Raw genomic sequence first — 13830 nt, 5'->3', positions numbered from 1 at the left:
TCCAGTTCGACTTAGATGTATGCCTTTTTAAAAATTTTCAAAGAGATTGCTTAGTTATGATGATTAAATTTATTAAACACTTAATGGGAATGTTTAGCTTTTCCTAAAACTGTGAAATATTTATTTTAATAAGGATATGAATTTCGTTGTTTTCGTGGTATAAAGAGACCCATTTATTCATTTTCTTCAAGTTCTTTTTAAATTTTAAGCTACGATATCACGTTTTTTTTAATTCAACCATCCAATCAAGTCCTCAAGAACCACTTTTTGTCAATTATCGCAAAAATTGTCCCCATGGAAATTAGTGATTTTAAAGTAATTAAATGAAAAGAAAATAAACTTCGTTTTTACATGTTCTTTACATAACATTATAATTTGCTATGATTTCAAAATGTGACTGCTATATAAACTTAAATGCCTGGATCCCATCTCAATAAACCTTTGAAAAAAATGTTTAGAGTTCATCCATGTAGCAGATTTAATTTTTCAGAGAATATCAGGTGCTATATCGAAAGTCATAATTTTTAGACTCTTGCTTTTGTCTTATTTTTATGCAATATGTTTACAAATAAATTATTTCTACCTCTTTGCGACATCCAGCAATAGACAAGTAAATTTATATAAATTCATAATTTTAGCAGCTCTTTTTATGCATGTTCCAGGATTTTAAATTAAAGAAAAACATTGCATTTCCATTACATAGTAACATAAAAAACAAACATTTTTAAACTGTGAGATAATTTAATAACCACTGATTAATAACCACTTTGCAATATATCACAGAAATGTTACGGTGCACCCAGCAGTAAATTATAAAAAAAAAATCAAACTATAAATCTCACATTCTTCTATTCATAAATATTAGGCAAAAACAAGAAACAAAATCGAAATTGCCTTAAAAATGCTTCTTCACCGGATGTAAAGAAAATAATCATAAAAAGCGAAGTGTAAAAAAATGAAAACAAATGCATAACAAATTATTGCATAATCAAAATAATAAAAAAGTGGATTTTCTAACATTAAGGTGAGACAACTCCTGAGAACGCCTTCGTCTTGACATAGCAAGTAATTAATCGATAAAAATAAATGATCACGTGTTTATCAAGGGAATTAACTCCAAATTGTGATCACAGTTACTGCCCTTGACCTCGTCGATTTCTTTAAATTGGATTTGTTTAAGCAGTCTTGGAGAAGGCATATTTGAGCTTCTATGTTTAAAACTGGAAATTCTGTGTGCAGTTAGTGGAAATTGTGAAGGCACATTCCCATTCGCGTTAGAGGTATCGTTCAAAGAATGTCTTCTAAGGAACGAACGACTTATTCTGTTGTCAATGCACAGTGAGTCTGTTTTCTCACAGTTACAGATTGTCTGATTCTGGTTATTGTTCCCTGATAAAGTGGGACTTGTAGGAGGGGACAGAACTCCTGATATTCTTTTCTTTCTAAAGGATTTATCTTCTCCTGTTAACCAGTAAGTCAATACGTCACCTTTCCCCTGCAACATAAGTGTTTCAAATTTAAATTTTCATGATGAACATTTGACACAATACATGTATATAAGACAGTTTTGTCTGATTTTAAGATTGGTGTATATTTAGAAATTTACAAATTACAAATCTTTTACAAATTTACAAATTAACCAAAGAATAAATGGATAAAGACAATTATATATGTATACTTTCAATAATGTATTTCTATTATTGAACTATTCATCAATTTATATTGAAAAACTATCACATTAAATCTTAGATCGTTAAGATAAACATCTTGTTAAAAATTTGCAAATGAGCAAACCTTCATTGAAACTAAGCCTCTTTCCTCTGTCTGATAACCACCGAGCTCATCCAGTATCATTTTACACTGGCATGAACAATGTACTCGTAGAGCTATAAAAAAAATAACATTAAAATTTTCAGTATTTCTTTGTATGCTTTTATAATGATTGAACTTGCGCAAGAATTTTGATTGCTTTTGTAAGTAATCACGTAAGAGCTGACGAATAGACAGACAGCTAAACAGACAGATGTACAGAAAACCCCACTGAGTACTTTAAGGCACCCACAGTATGAAACAGAGCGATAAAATACATACGTTCTCCGTTTGATTCCATCCTTGATGCTGTATTGACAGTATCTCCAAATAAACAATATCTCGGCATCTTCAGCCCAACTACTCCTGCTACACAAGACCCTGAGTGAATCCCTATCCTAAGTTTTATCGTTTCGTTTTCTCGATGACGAATCTTAAAACTTCCTATGACCTCCAGCAGATGAAGTGACATTGAGGCTATTTCGCCTGCGTGCATGTTTCCATTTCTTTTTGGTAGTCCACTTACAACCATATATGCGTCCCCAATTGTCTCTACTTTGTACACATCGTAGTTCTCAATGATAGAGTCAAATAGAGTGTAAAGATCATTCAACAGATTTACAACCTGCAAGATAAAAACAGTCATGAGATCTTTTTTACACGTGTACGACTACAATATCGCTCGTTCACTGGATAAATGAGAAGCAAAAATATAGCTGGCAAAATGGCGGATTAAAAGATACAAGGTCATTCTTTTACCAAAAAAAACTATGCTACCATTATACGTGCATTTTTCTCTTTATAAATTTAAAATTCTATGTCAGATTACCTGGCATATGACATATACTTCGTTTAAATTAAAAAAAAGATCAGCACGGACAATCAAATAATAAAAAGAGAAATTAAAAACATAAAAAACTTCAAACATATTACTAGGCATTAATTATTAGTTTGTTGCTGAGTGTTCAAATTAATATGTCGGTTTGATCAAGCTTCGCTTTGCCTTCGAAATGTTATCAACCAGACATACTACAGTATTTCTCAATGCGGTCAGAAACAAACCCAAAGTTTTATTATTATTTTTTTTTAGTCTGTGGGAAATTAGAAATAACGAACCTGAATAGGTGTACTTTCAGAGGACAAAGCCGTGAACCCACAAATGTCGCTAAAATAAATGGTCACCGAATCAAAGGACTCCGCCTCTACTTCTTTGCCCATCTTCAACTGCTCTGCAACTGACCTGTGGTAATACAATCACATTATGCAACCAAATTATACACCAAATAGGAAACAAAAGCGAGATAATCAAGGTTTTCAATCATAGCAAAGACAAAAATGATAAACAAATTCCATGATTTCATGTGTTTATTTTTATGTTCTTTTAGGTTTTCGACTTTTTTACACAACAATAATGCTGAAAATAATACTTATTTATTAACTGTTTTCTGCACAATTATGCAATGTTATTAATCTTGCGTATAAAACAAAATAATTCACGTCTTCTGTCAGGAAATTCATCGGTAGACTCTATGTATGCATACAACATCAAATGTTAAAATTTCTTAAAATACGTCTCATAAAAATGTCTACCGAGTTTCTAAGAAGAAACGTATTTATCATTTTAGCGATATCTTTTTACTTCCCCCTGACACATACTTTGGCAGCATTTGATGGAGAAGTTCCTCTGTCTTTTTCTTCTCTTCAATCAGCTGTTCCGTTCTTTCGTCAACCACAGCTTCCAGATTATTGGCATATTTTTCCATAATGGATATCATATTGTCTAAAATGTTTGGCTTCCTGTAAAAAAGAGATACGTACATATATAAATCAAAGGATTTTATCAATATTGCTGCTTCACATGAAAAAGGGAAATAAACAGACGTTTGAAGACGATCCAAGTATGTTATACAAATTTAACGGTATCGCAAGGAGTTTGTCATTTGCGGAGCATTTCCTGGACCCCTCAAAATCTAAGACAAACACGCCAGTTAGGAAACAGATGTTCTATCGAACTTTTCTTTATATTGAAGAATCACATGTAACATAAAAATGTGGCGTGCTATCATGGGAAACAATCGAATAAGAAATAAAGCCAAGGATAAAAAGGGGAAAAGGAAAACTTCTGCTGAATAAACGATATCTGCTTAAACTTTGTAAGGGGTGTTAAATTGCAAACAATCAATCAGATTCTCATTTACTATAGCCATACCTCTGAATCAAATTAGATACAAGTAAAAATAAACATTCTTCATAGAAACTATCACTTTTATCACTTTCCTGCCTCTGGTCTATTTCTCTCATCATAATTGAAACATTAGCCACGCCCTCTATGGTTATGACAACCGCATGACATCGAGAAGATGCCTTGGGGTTATGAAGGTATAACCCCAGATTTTACCGACAAATTTAAGGTTATTATCAATAAAACATTGATAAAAGTAAATATTCTTATAGAGGGATTTACGACATTACTATAAACTATATTACGTGAATATTGTCAATTATAATTAAATGAATATCGTGTTGCCACTAATTCAAAGCTTTTAATGTCTGTCCTCTTTAACCAACTGTAAGTTTAAGAAAGTAATCTCAACTGCAGAATTTAATCGTCGTAAAGTTTTCCATCCATGATCTGCGATTTCGAGATGTTGCATATATCAGTTGATCTACAGTATTTCAGCATCATGCAAATTACAATGTAATACTTTACTTCTTACATTCCTCTTTGTAGTTCTTTCAGTTTTGAACGAATTGTCTTGAAATCAGGTCTCTTTTCAGGATCCTGGGCCCAGCATTCTTTGATAACATCAGTCACAAATTTAGGTGTTGTGTCCAACTCTGCCAGCCTAGGTCGAAACTCTTCGTGGGTAAAATTCATTACTCTCTCAATAATTTCTGTGGAAGAAATCATTTCCGTTTTGATTCTTCATCTATGGTAATTACAAATCATGTATTTACAGGAAATTCAAACAATGGTTATGATAACAGAATGTTGTGGAAATATGGATCGTTAAAAAAAACTTAGTTATTTATTAATTCTATCGATATAATGTTCCTGCTTTCGAGGACTAACTACTATTTATCCAAGGAAATGGTATCTTTTATCACACTGACAAAAGTCTTAAATGGAAAGACTTCCTCACAAGAACAAACCTTTGGGGCTTAGGTTACAGTTTCCATAGGGACCCTTCCTTCCATTTATTTCATACAAAATGATTGCAAAGGAATATACATCGCCGCTCTGTGTACCTCTTCCTTTATTTTTTAACGGAAGTAATTCAGGTGCCGTCCACAATAGATCTAAAATGGTCAACATAATACTTTAAAATTACCTATCTTTAACAAAACATGGAAGAGTAGTTAATTTCCGACTGGTTAAAGTGAAACAAAGACATTAATGTTAAAGCTGAACACGATTCGTAAAAGGAAAAGAGTTATTTTTGTCCGCCATATTAGTCTTCTCACGACTGTCGTTCTCCAGCCCCGATATATACCTCAGCTTTGTTCAGATTTCAATGTATTTCGCTTCAAGGACTCCACCTGAAAGGATGTTTCCTTCACTGTCATTATACTTGGGCGCGACAAAAATGACTTCTGTGTGCAGCTGCCAAGTCAGGGAAAAAAGTTACCAAATATTCGATATCAATTGCACAGGTCAATGTTACAAAGTGAAATAAACACAGATGCACGTTCAATGAAATAAAACGTGAATAAAAAAGGACAATATAAGATATACCTGTGCTAGAGGCAGCAACGACAAGGTAAAAGCAATGAATTGTAACGAATGCAAAGGGTTAATATACCCCAGTGCTGATATAAGAGATAGGAAAACTAATATGGCATATGCTTATTTACGAGTCGTGTTCAGCTTTAAAATACGATAAATACTTCTGTAATAGGCATATTCCTCTGTTGATTCCTCTGTTCCAGCCAAAAATTCGGTGAGACCAAAGTCTGTGATTTTCACAACCCACCTACTATCTACGACGCAGTTACTCGATTTTAATTTCCCGTGAGACTTTATTTCGCTCTCGTGAAGGTACACCATGCCCTAGAAAAAAATTGATTTTTAAAAGATTTATGGCACCAAAATTCTAATCTGAACTTAAAATTAATTTCTCGGTCTGAAAATGTCTGTAAATTTCCCTAATGAAACACGAAATTATTTTCTATGTTTAATCAGATTAAGATACTTTAGAATGAATATTAATGTTATAAAAGATTAATTTACGGGATTTGGATCTCACGTGAGCAACTTTTCATCTTTTAGTCTTAATTTCGAAATTATTTTTTAAACTATTTTATTTTTCCGAATTATAACATGTTTTGAGAACTGTCAAAGTAATGCATGCTAAAAGGTAAACCGTTGTGAACATCTTCGCTGATTGTTTTTGAGAGGGATGGCGATATAAATATCGATGAATTTTCTGAAACAATGCCTCAGATGGATCAGTAACTATACATGTAACATGCACACTCAGCTTAGAATATTCCAGTTATCTGACATATACCTAGCATTATAATAATAAGACATACCCTGATGATGTCGAAGACAATAGATGCTATAAACATTAAATCTAGCTGAATGTCGTCATTTTCCAGAATATCCTGTCAAAAAAAATGTTCTTAATTTCTTTATCTTTGAAATTTTTCAAGTTACATTGTTAGGCTCAATCGTCCTTGTGGGTTGTAAGTTGCTGAATACTTACAACCCATAAGAAGTAAATTATACTATCTGGTAAAAATACTATCTGGTACAAGAATATTTACTTTTGCTAATTTACAAACCTTTTAACATACGATATCGATTCAGACATTCTAATACGTCGATGACATTAAACTTAGCTTAAAATTTTCATTTCACGCTGAAACAAGCATGATTTCACTTCAGTTCTGTAACCAATTTTTCCACATGATACCTGTAGGCTTCCTTTAGGACAGTAAGCGGTCACTATTAAAATGTATGGCGCATCAATACACGAACCAATAAAAGGGTTAACGTTATCATGACGCAGTTCTCTCATCTGTGAAAAGGATAGATTAAACACTTTAAACATTTGTCTTCTAAAAATTTTCCATGTTTGCTAAATTGGCATCAAACAACATTAAGAAAATGTCTTCTCGTATATCAGATTTATATTTAGCGATGTTTCACGTTCACAGAAAAAAAAATGTTATTTTCGAATGAAGTATTGAATGTTTCCAGATGGATTAGAAACGTTCATATGAAACATATATAGAAAAAAAGTTTCATTTTCATAAATGGCTTCCAGGAGCTATTTTAAGTTCCTACCACTTTTAATTCCTTTTTAATGTTACGTGTGAGTTCCACATTCTTCTTGTTCACTTTTCTGATAGCAACAAGACTACCCTTGTATGTCCCAACACACGTGAACAACTGCCTCGTGTCAATATCAGACTGCGAGGTCAAGGACATGGTACTCGAGGTTCTTGTTATGTTATTCAAGCACATCTGCAAATAAAAATAGCATCGTTTCTTTGGGTAGTCTAAAGAATACTGTCACAATAATTAAGAAAAATCAAAAGAAAAATTACGAGAAGAAACCTCACAAAGATTTTTCGGAAATATTTATTCGGTGAATATCGAAGAAAAACAACTTGACACAAAGATCAACATTAGATTGACACATTTACAACACATCCGCTTCATTCACACGCTTCGACTTCAGATAATGGCTATTATTGATATTCCTACAGCATTCTTCACATTGTTAGTGAACTGTCAATTCCATACACCTCAAGACCTGACTTAAAAGGGTTCCTTGATTACAGACACTTTCAGGCTACTTCATTTAAATACAATGTAACAAGATGGAAATATGCTTCGTGATACGGACTATATATCGCATTTATGCCTTTTATTTTATATAAATAATGCATCTAGTTGAGGTCTTGAGGGTAGCAATGAAAATTTTTACGAAGAGAAAACAATTCTTATAACCAAGTTGCAATCGAGGTCAACACAGTTTTCGAGGAATGAATTTTATTTATGATACCCTTGACCAATCAGATTCCACTAAATTACATGAAATTACAACAAATTACTTTAATTCAAAGTAACTGTCAACTGTACATGTAGATGTTTAACAGTACTGCAATATATTTTTAGAGCCCCTCGATAACGTTCTTAAAGTATCTACATAGATTTGGTGATTTTACCATCAAGCCTGGGTCTGCATAGTCTATTGTCAAATCTTTGTAGTCAATCTTCCACAACAGACTGGCTAATTCTTGTTCATACCTCCAATTTCTGTAAAACGTACAGTATTCTGAAATAGTTACTACTTTACTGAAGCATAGCATGTATTGATGGCAAAAAATATCAATATTTCCTTCAGACTTTTAGTTCTCATAGCATAGTGTCCTAAATTACCGATATCCTTACATAAACCCGTTGGAGTTCCTGGTATAATATATCAGATTTGTTTCGTGGAGATTCATGAAGCTGATTATTGCGATTCATTATATTTTCGCAAAATTTAAATATCGTTATATAATAGTACGTCATGCTCATTATAATTTTAAAAATACATTATATTGTATTTGGACAGTATTTTATGAAGATAATAAATACCATCTATGCATGGTTTATAATTTCCATCAGTTTTAATGTTCCATAGCTCTACTTTAGCTTCGAACATCTATACATATACATTTTTTTTCACTTACACAATAGCTAAGATCTTTACATCACTATATATTCGTATGTACAATAAGGGGGTATGTTTTTTCCGTTGTATAGATGATGCATTGCATAAATATACTACACCTTGACTTTGATTTTGAAATTTTTTCAAGTCTAAAACCAGAAAATGTTGTAAGATTGCTAGGTGAAAATGACATTATTTTTTCTTTTAAATATTATACAAAAAATTGTGGACTCCTCAACAAAAGCTCCTGTGAACGAAGACTCTCAGCTTCTTCCAAGCAATCTAATTGTTGGTAAAAAAAATTCACGTATTGTACTATAAAAGCAAATTTGTCTATCACTTAGCTGTCAATTTTGTTCACCATAGAGGTGAATATAAGGAAATGTCGACTATATTTATTGATTGAGAAAGTTGTGAAGGATAAGAGAAAGGCACTTACCTATAAAAAAGTGTCCCTATAATGATAACTATTAACAGAATCCCTCCGGTAATACCCACTCCAATTTCTAGAGTATAGCCTGAAAAAGGACATCATCACTTTTACAATTTAAGGTTCATCGATACTCTGATAAGAGAGATAACTCTAAATAACATAAATGTCTACTATTCCTTTATAAATTTGTCAAGTTGAAGTGTCTTTTTTGCCCAATTTTGCCCCGCAAGCTATACTGTAATTGTTTGTATTTTATTTTGGAAAATCATAAGATTTCAAGAAACATTATATGAGTGAGCAGAGGGTTTATGAACCTTAACAACCCAATAATTTTTGCAATTATACTTCTACAATTCTATTTCTAAGTGAAAACAGAAAGATTACATATTCATAAAAGTCAACGCAATGAAGGGAAAAAGAAAACGATATTTTTTTACAAACACAAAAAAGTATTATTTAAAAAAAAAATACAATACTGAATAAATAGTGTGGACCTACTTTTGGGTTCTATGCAGTATTCACCACTGTAACCACAGGCAGGTTCGTCCACTGGAATCTGTCCTCCCGGCCACGCGATGCTTCTTCCCTCGTACAATTCAAAGTCCTAGGTAAAACAAAACGATTTCACTACATGCATGTACTTGTTTCTTATTTAATCCATTTGATAAGTTTTAATAAAACAAAAGAAATTTTAAGAAAACCCTTTATATGAAATGGCTCATGAAGAACACGGTTTTAACCATTTGAGGTTTTCCAAGTATTGCAGCTTTAAAATACAGTCGATATATTCTTTATTTGTTTAAATTATGACCATGACGTTTATACTTGCTTTCAAATCTAAATCCAGATTCAAATTGCCATCTCACTTATTTTTATTTCAAACCAATGGAAAATTCACTTAATTGAGCCAAAATAGTACAAATAAACAAGTCAAATTACACGTGAACATTTACTAAATAATATGTATGAAAATTGTTCTGTAAATTGTTTGACGACCCATTTTATTCTAGTACTAGACAATATTCGTGTACGTACTGGCATTTCATTGGAAGTCTGTCTGAAAACTCCCACGGGATAAAGACCCCAGACGGATTTTTCATTCCTGAGGGCCAGGAGTGTAAAATTTCCCTCCGAGTCTCCTCGCTGGTTTATTTTGGTTGTGAACCCCATGGCACCTGGGGAAAAATCCACTTTATGTATACATGTACATAGCATATTCAATTCAATTAATTTTCAATTTGCATCAAATTCGGCAATTAATCATTGGAGTCATCATCTATTTGGTTAATATTTTTCTCATTTATTGTTCTCTTGTGTGGTGTTTTTAGAGCAATACTATCAAATTAGGAAAAAAAATCTTATAATAATCATTAATCATCAAGGCAAACAAGGACAAGAAAAACTCTTAAAGAAAATTTGGTCTCGTCGAAGGATGGGAATGGACAATCATATCAATTTTCATGTCTCTCACCTAAGTAAGTGATTATTCCATTTACGGAGAGCTGAATAGCGCGTATTTGCATATCTGTCGAAATTGAATTCGCCAGAGAGTAAAAGACAGGACAAACATTATGCCAATGAAGGCAATGGGAGAGAAACATCAAACATAGTTAAAGCTTTTTAAATTAAATGAATAACAGCTAAAGGTTTATCTACTCTACATATCTCGGTACATTGTCAAGATAGCTTTAATTACATAACAAAAAGAAAAAAATAATATTCCGCCGCTTTGACTTAAATTTGAAAGAAAAGCAAAATATTACGTAATAAATTTCAATTTCAGGAAATGACAATATTACTTGTAGCTATCCCTCACTAATTCTCTAGAAAAAAAAGTCGGTAAACCAAATCAATATAACTTCATACTTGAGTACTCGAGTCCAATTTGTCAGGAAAGGCTGTCAGAAAAATTCATTTGTCTCTTTTTCTTGTAGAAATCAGCTATTCAAATTATATAACACCAGGAACATTAGGGAATTTAAAACATTGTTATCTATTGACTATTTCAGATGGAAAATTATCATTACAAGAGAGTAATGAAAATACGTTTATTTTCCAACATTTGATCAAAACGTTTTCAATCAAATAACAAATGACTATATTGCATTATACAGTCAAAATTCGTTATATCGAACCGGGACCAAGAAAAAACTTCGAGGTATCCGTGTATTCGAGATATCTAGGGTAATATACTTAAAGAATAAGGGGTTGGGACTTCCAAATCACTTCGACATATCCATGGTATTCGAGATATCAGTGTTCGAGATACCGAAGTTCAACTGTATTTACATTCGCCTATGTGTTTTCCTATTTAACTAACGAAATTGACATTCAATTTTTGTTGACATGCAGTTGGTCACGTGATCAGACGATAACTAGGACCTCAGGTCACCCTGTATCCTGATACATAAGTATGAAAGCTCAATAAGAACACAGATCAAAACAGAAATATAGATATCATTTTAAGAGTTCCACTGGTACAGTTGTATATGATATGCAGTTGGCCCGTGATCAAATCTACTGTAACGTCCATTGGGCGTTATATGCTTTGATCACATGACAACTGCTTGTCCCAATGAAACTCTAAAAAAGGATATCATATTTCTTAAATATCGATCTAGTTAAAGTTAACCTCTTTCATTTATAAGAACCTTTACATGACGTTGACTTCAATGAATAAATTGTTCGGTTTACGAATAAATAAGTTCTTTATTTACTTTTATATGTGATGTTGATGAGATTTTCTATTATCTGAGTTCCATTCCTGATATCACCTCCTCGTTCCAGAATTTTATGTGCAGATCTTGCATACAGCCAAACCGCGTCATACAGGTATGCTGCTTCTGTTCTTAGCTGCAACGAAATACAGAAAAGCATAAAACACTCTCCCTTAAATGATTTTCAGTTATTGCCTTTGTCATTCAGTTTAATTATTTTCAATAACATTTTTTATTTATGTAATAAATAATATATAGTTGAATTTCGTCATCTCGAACACGGATATCTCGAATACCATGGACATGTCAAAGTCACTTGGACTTTCCAACTATTCTTTCTTTTTGTACATGTATTTTAAACTCATTATCTCGAATCCTCTGATATCTCAAAGGTTTTTCGGTTCCATCGAGTTCAAGATAACGAAGTTTGACTGTGTGTTTTGATTTAAATTTCAACCAACCAAGCAGATGTATAGCTTTTAATGAATAAAGAATAAAGTAGGTTTCTTCGCATTATTAAACTAACCCCCTTCGTAATATTAAACTCACCCGTTTTTCAATCGTCTTGTTGACGCGCTTATAAGGGCTTGGAAAACTGAACGGCGGTTGTTCAAGATATTTGTTGACTATCTTTTTGAATTCTTCATATTCGTCATAAATTGGCGGAGATTCCACGATGCCTATGAAATACTTGAATGCCTCCAGTCGATCTTTCGTATGATCCTTACCTCTGTCTGTATTTATCAACTCTACAAAAACAACATATAGGAACACGTTTATTTGCATTCATGCCGATATAGTCAATATTTATGGGATGTTGAACCAATTTAATGTCTAATAAAGATACCAATGGTCCATCACATTTGCATAACATATTGTTTCCAAGATTACTTATCTTAATACTAAAGAGAAAACACGGATTAGAAAGTAACGGTAAATTGGAGATCTTGTCATACAATTGATTTGTATTTTGTAATTTTGGTTGAACACCAACAAAACTCTCATGTATGCATCGCCCCAACTGCTTAGATGGATTGATTGATTTATTGTATGTTGATTTACGTCTCGTTCGAGAATTTTTCACTCATATAGAGACGTCACCATATACCGGTGAAGGGCTTCAAATTTAGACCTTTACTCGGCACTCAGAGTCATTGAGCAGTGAGGGTTCTTTATCGTGCCAATGCCTACCGTGACACGGGGCCTAGGTTTTTAAGGTCTCATCCGAAGGACCCGCAACTTTGACTTCAAAGTGCCGAGCGCCTGGCGAAGGAACAGTTGCTACCTATTTTTTATCGACTTAGGTCAGTCGCGGCCGTGATTCGAACACACGGCCTCCCGATCACGGAGCGAGCGCTCTACCGACTGAGCTACCGTGACGGTCTGCCTTAGATGGAAAACATTGCAATGATGTGTAATGAAACTTCTTCATTACATGATGAAACTTTGAATCATTTGCTGATACTTCTTCCTCATATGAGGACAATTCTACATCATATGCTGAAACACTTACATTATATGCCGATACCTCTTCCTTATATGATGATACTTTGACATTATATGCTGATTACATGTTGAAGTTTGCTTAAGATGTAATGTAAAGCAAAAACCACCACACCAGAGCGTATAATGCAAAACACAATCTTATCATGAAATAACCACAGCATACAGTTGCTAAACCACCATCTTATCAATAAATAACTATTACATGTACAACTAACATATAATGCAAAAGCAACATTTTATCATGAAAAAATTACATCCTATAATTCGAAAGCACCATTTTATCATGAAAAAACACAACATATAATGCAAAACACCATCTTTTCATGTAATAACCACATCATTCAATGCAAAAGCAAATTAAAGCTTAATAATGAATAACTAGGTCAATATATAATTCAAAAGCACGTCTTATCATGAAAAAATTACATCATATACATGTAAATCGAAAGAACCATTTCATCATGATATGGCATATAATGTCAAAGCACCATTTTATCATGAAATAACCACAGTATACAATACCAAAGCAATATCTTATCAATAAATAACTAGTACAACAAAAGCACCAATTTATCATGAAATAACTACACCGTTTTATCATGAAATAACTACATCGTTTTATCATGAAATAACTACAACAAATAATGCAAAAGCACCATTTAATTATGAAATACATGTAACTACAAAAGATACT

At 32.8% G+C, this 13830-nt stretch overlaps 1 protein-coding gene across 2 annotated transcripts in view; it reads right to left on the bottom strand.

The window, feature by feature from the left end:
* Positions 1–721: 721 nt before the first annotated feature.
* LOC133190409 (receptor-type guanylate cyclase Gyc76C-like) overlaps positions 722–13830 on the bottom strand; it is a 37194-nt gene continuing 24085 nt past the window's right edge. For both annotated transcript variants that reach the window (XM_061326029.1, XM_061326028.1), the window contains 17 exons: positions 12180–12379; positions 11631–11766; positions 9949–10088; positions 9412–9517; positions 8920–8998; positions 7990–8080; positions 7103–7282; positions 6729–6833; positions 6346–6417; positions 5698–5860; positions 4963–5109; positions 4527–4704; positions 3466–3606; positions 2926–3049; positions 2092–2434; positions 1795–1886; positions 722–1495 (listed from right to left, as the gene is read on the bottom strand). In XM_061326029.1, coding sequence (XP_061182013.1) covers positions 1091–1495; positions 1795–1886; positions 2092–2434; positions 2926–3049; positions 3466–3606; positions 4527–4704; positions 4963–5109; positions 5698–5860; positions 6346–6417; positions 6729–6833; positions 7103–7282; positions 7990–8080; positions 8920–8998; positions 9412–9517; positions 9949–10088; positions 11631–11766; positions 12180–12379 — 2702 coding nt within the window. In that variant the 3' untranslated portion in view covers positions 722–1090. The remainder of the gene's footprint in view (positions 1496–1794; positions 1887–2091; positions 2435–2925; positions 3050–3465; positions 3607–4526; positions 4705–4962; positions 5110–5697; positions 5861–6345; positions 6418–6728; positions 6834–7102; positions 7283–7989; positions 8081–8919; positions 8999–9411; positions 9518–9948; positions 10089–11630; positions 11767–12179; positions 12380–13830) is intronic.

The sequence above is a fragment of the Saccostrea echinata genome, unplaced genomic scaffold, assembly GCF_033153115.1.
Source record: "Saccostrea echinata isolate AGI-Se365-2 ecotype Australia unplaced genomic scaffold, CSIRO_AGI_Sech_v1 ptg000022l, whole genome shotgun sequence".
Classification (NCBI taxonomy): Eukaryota; Metazoa; Mollusca; class Bivalvia; order Ostreida; family Ostreidae; genus Saccostrea; species Saccostrea echinata.
The sequence above is the reverse complement of the archived record's forward strand: the minus strand, read 5'-3'. Positions and strand labels throughout refer to the sequence as shown.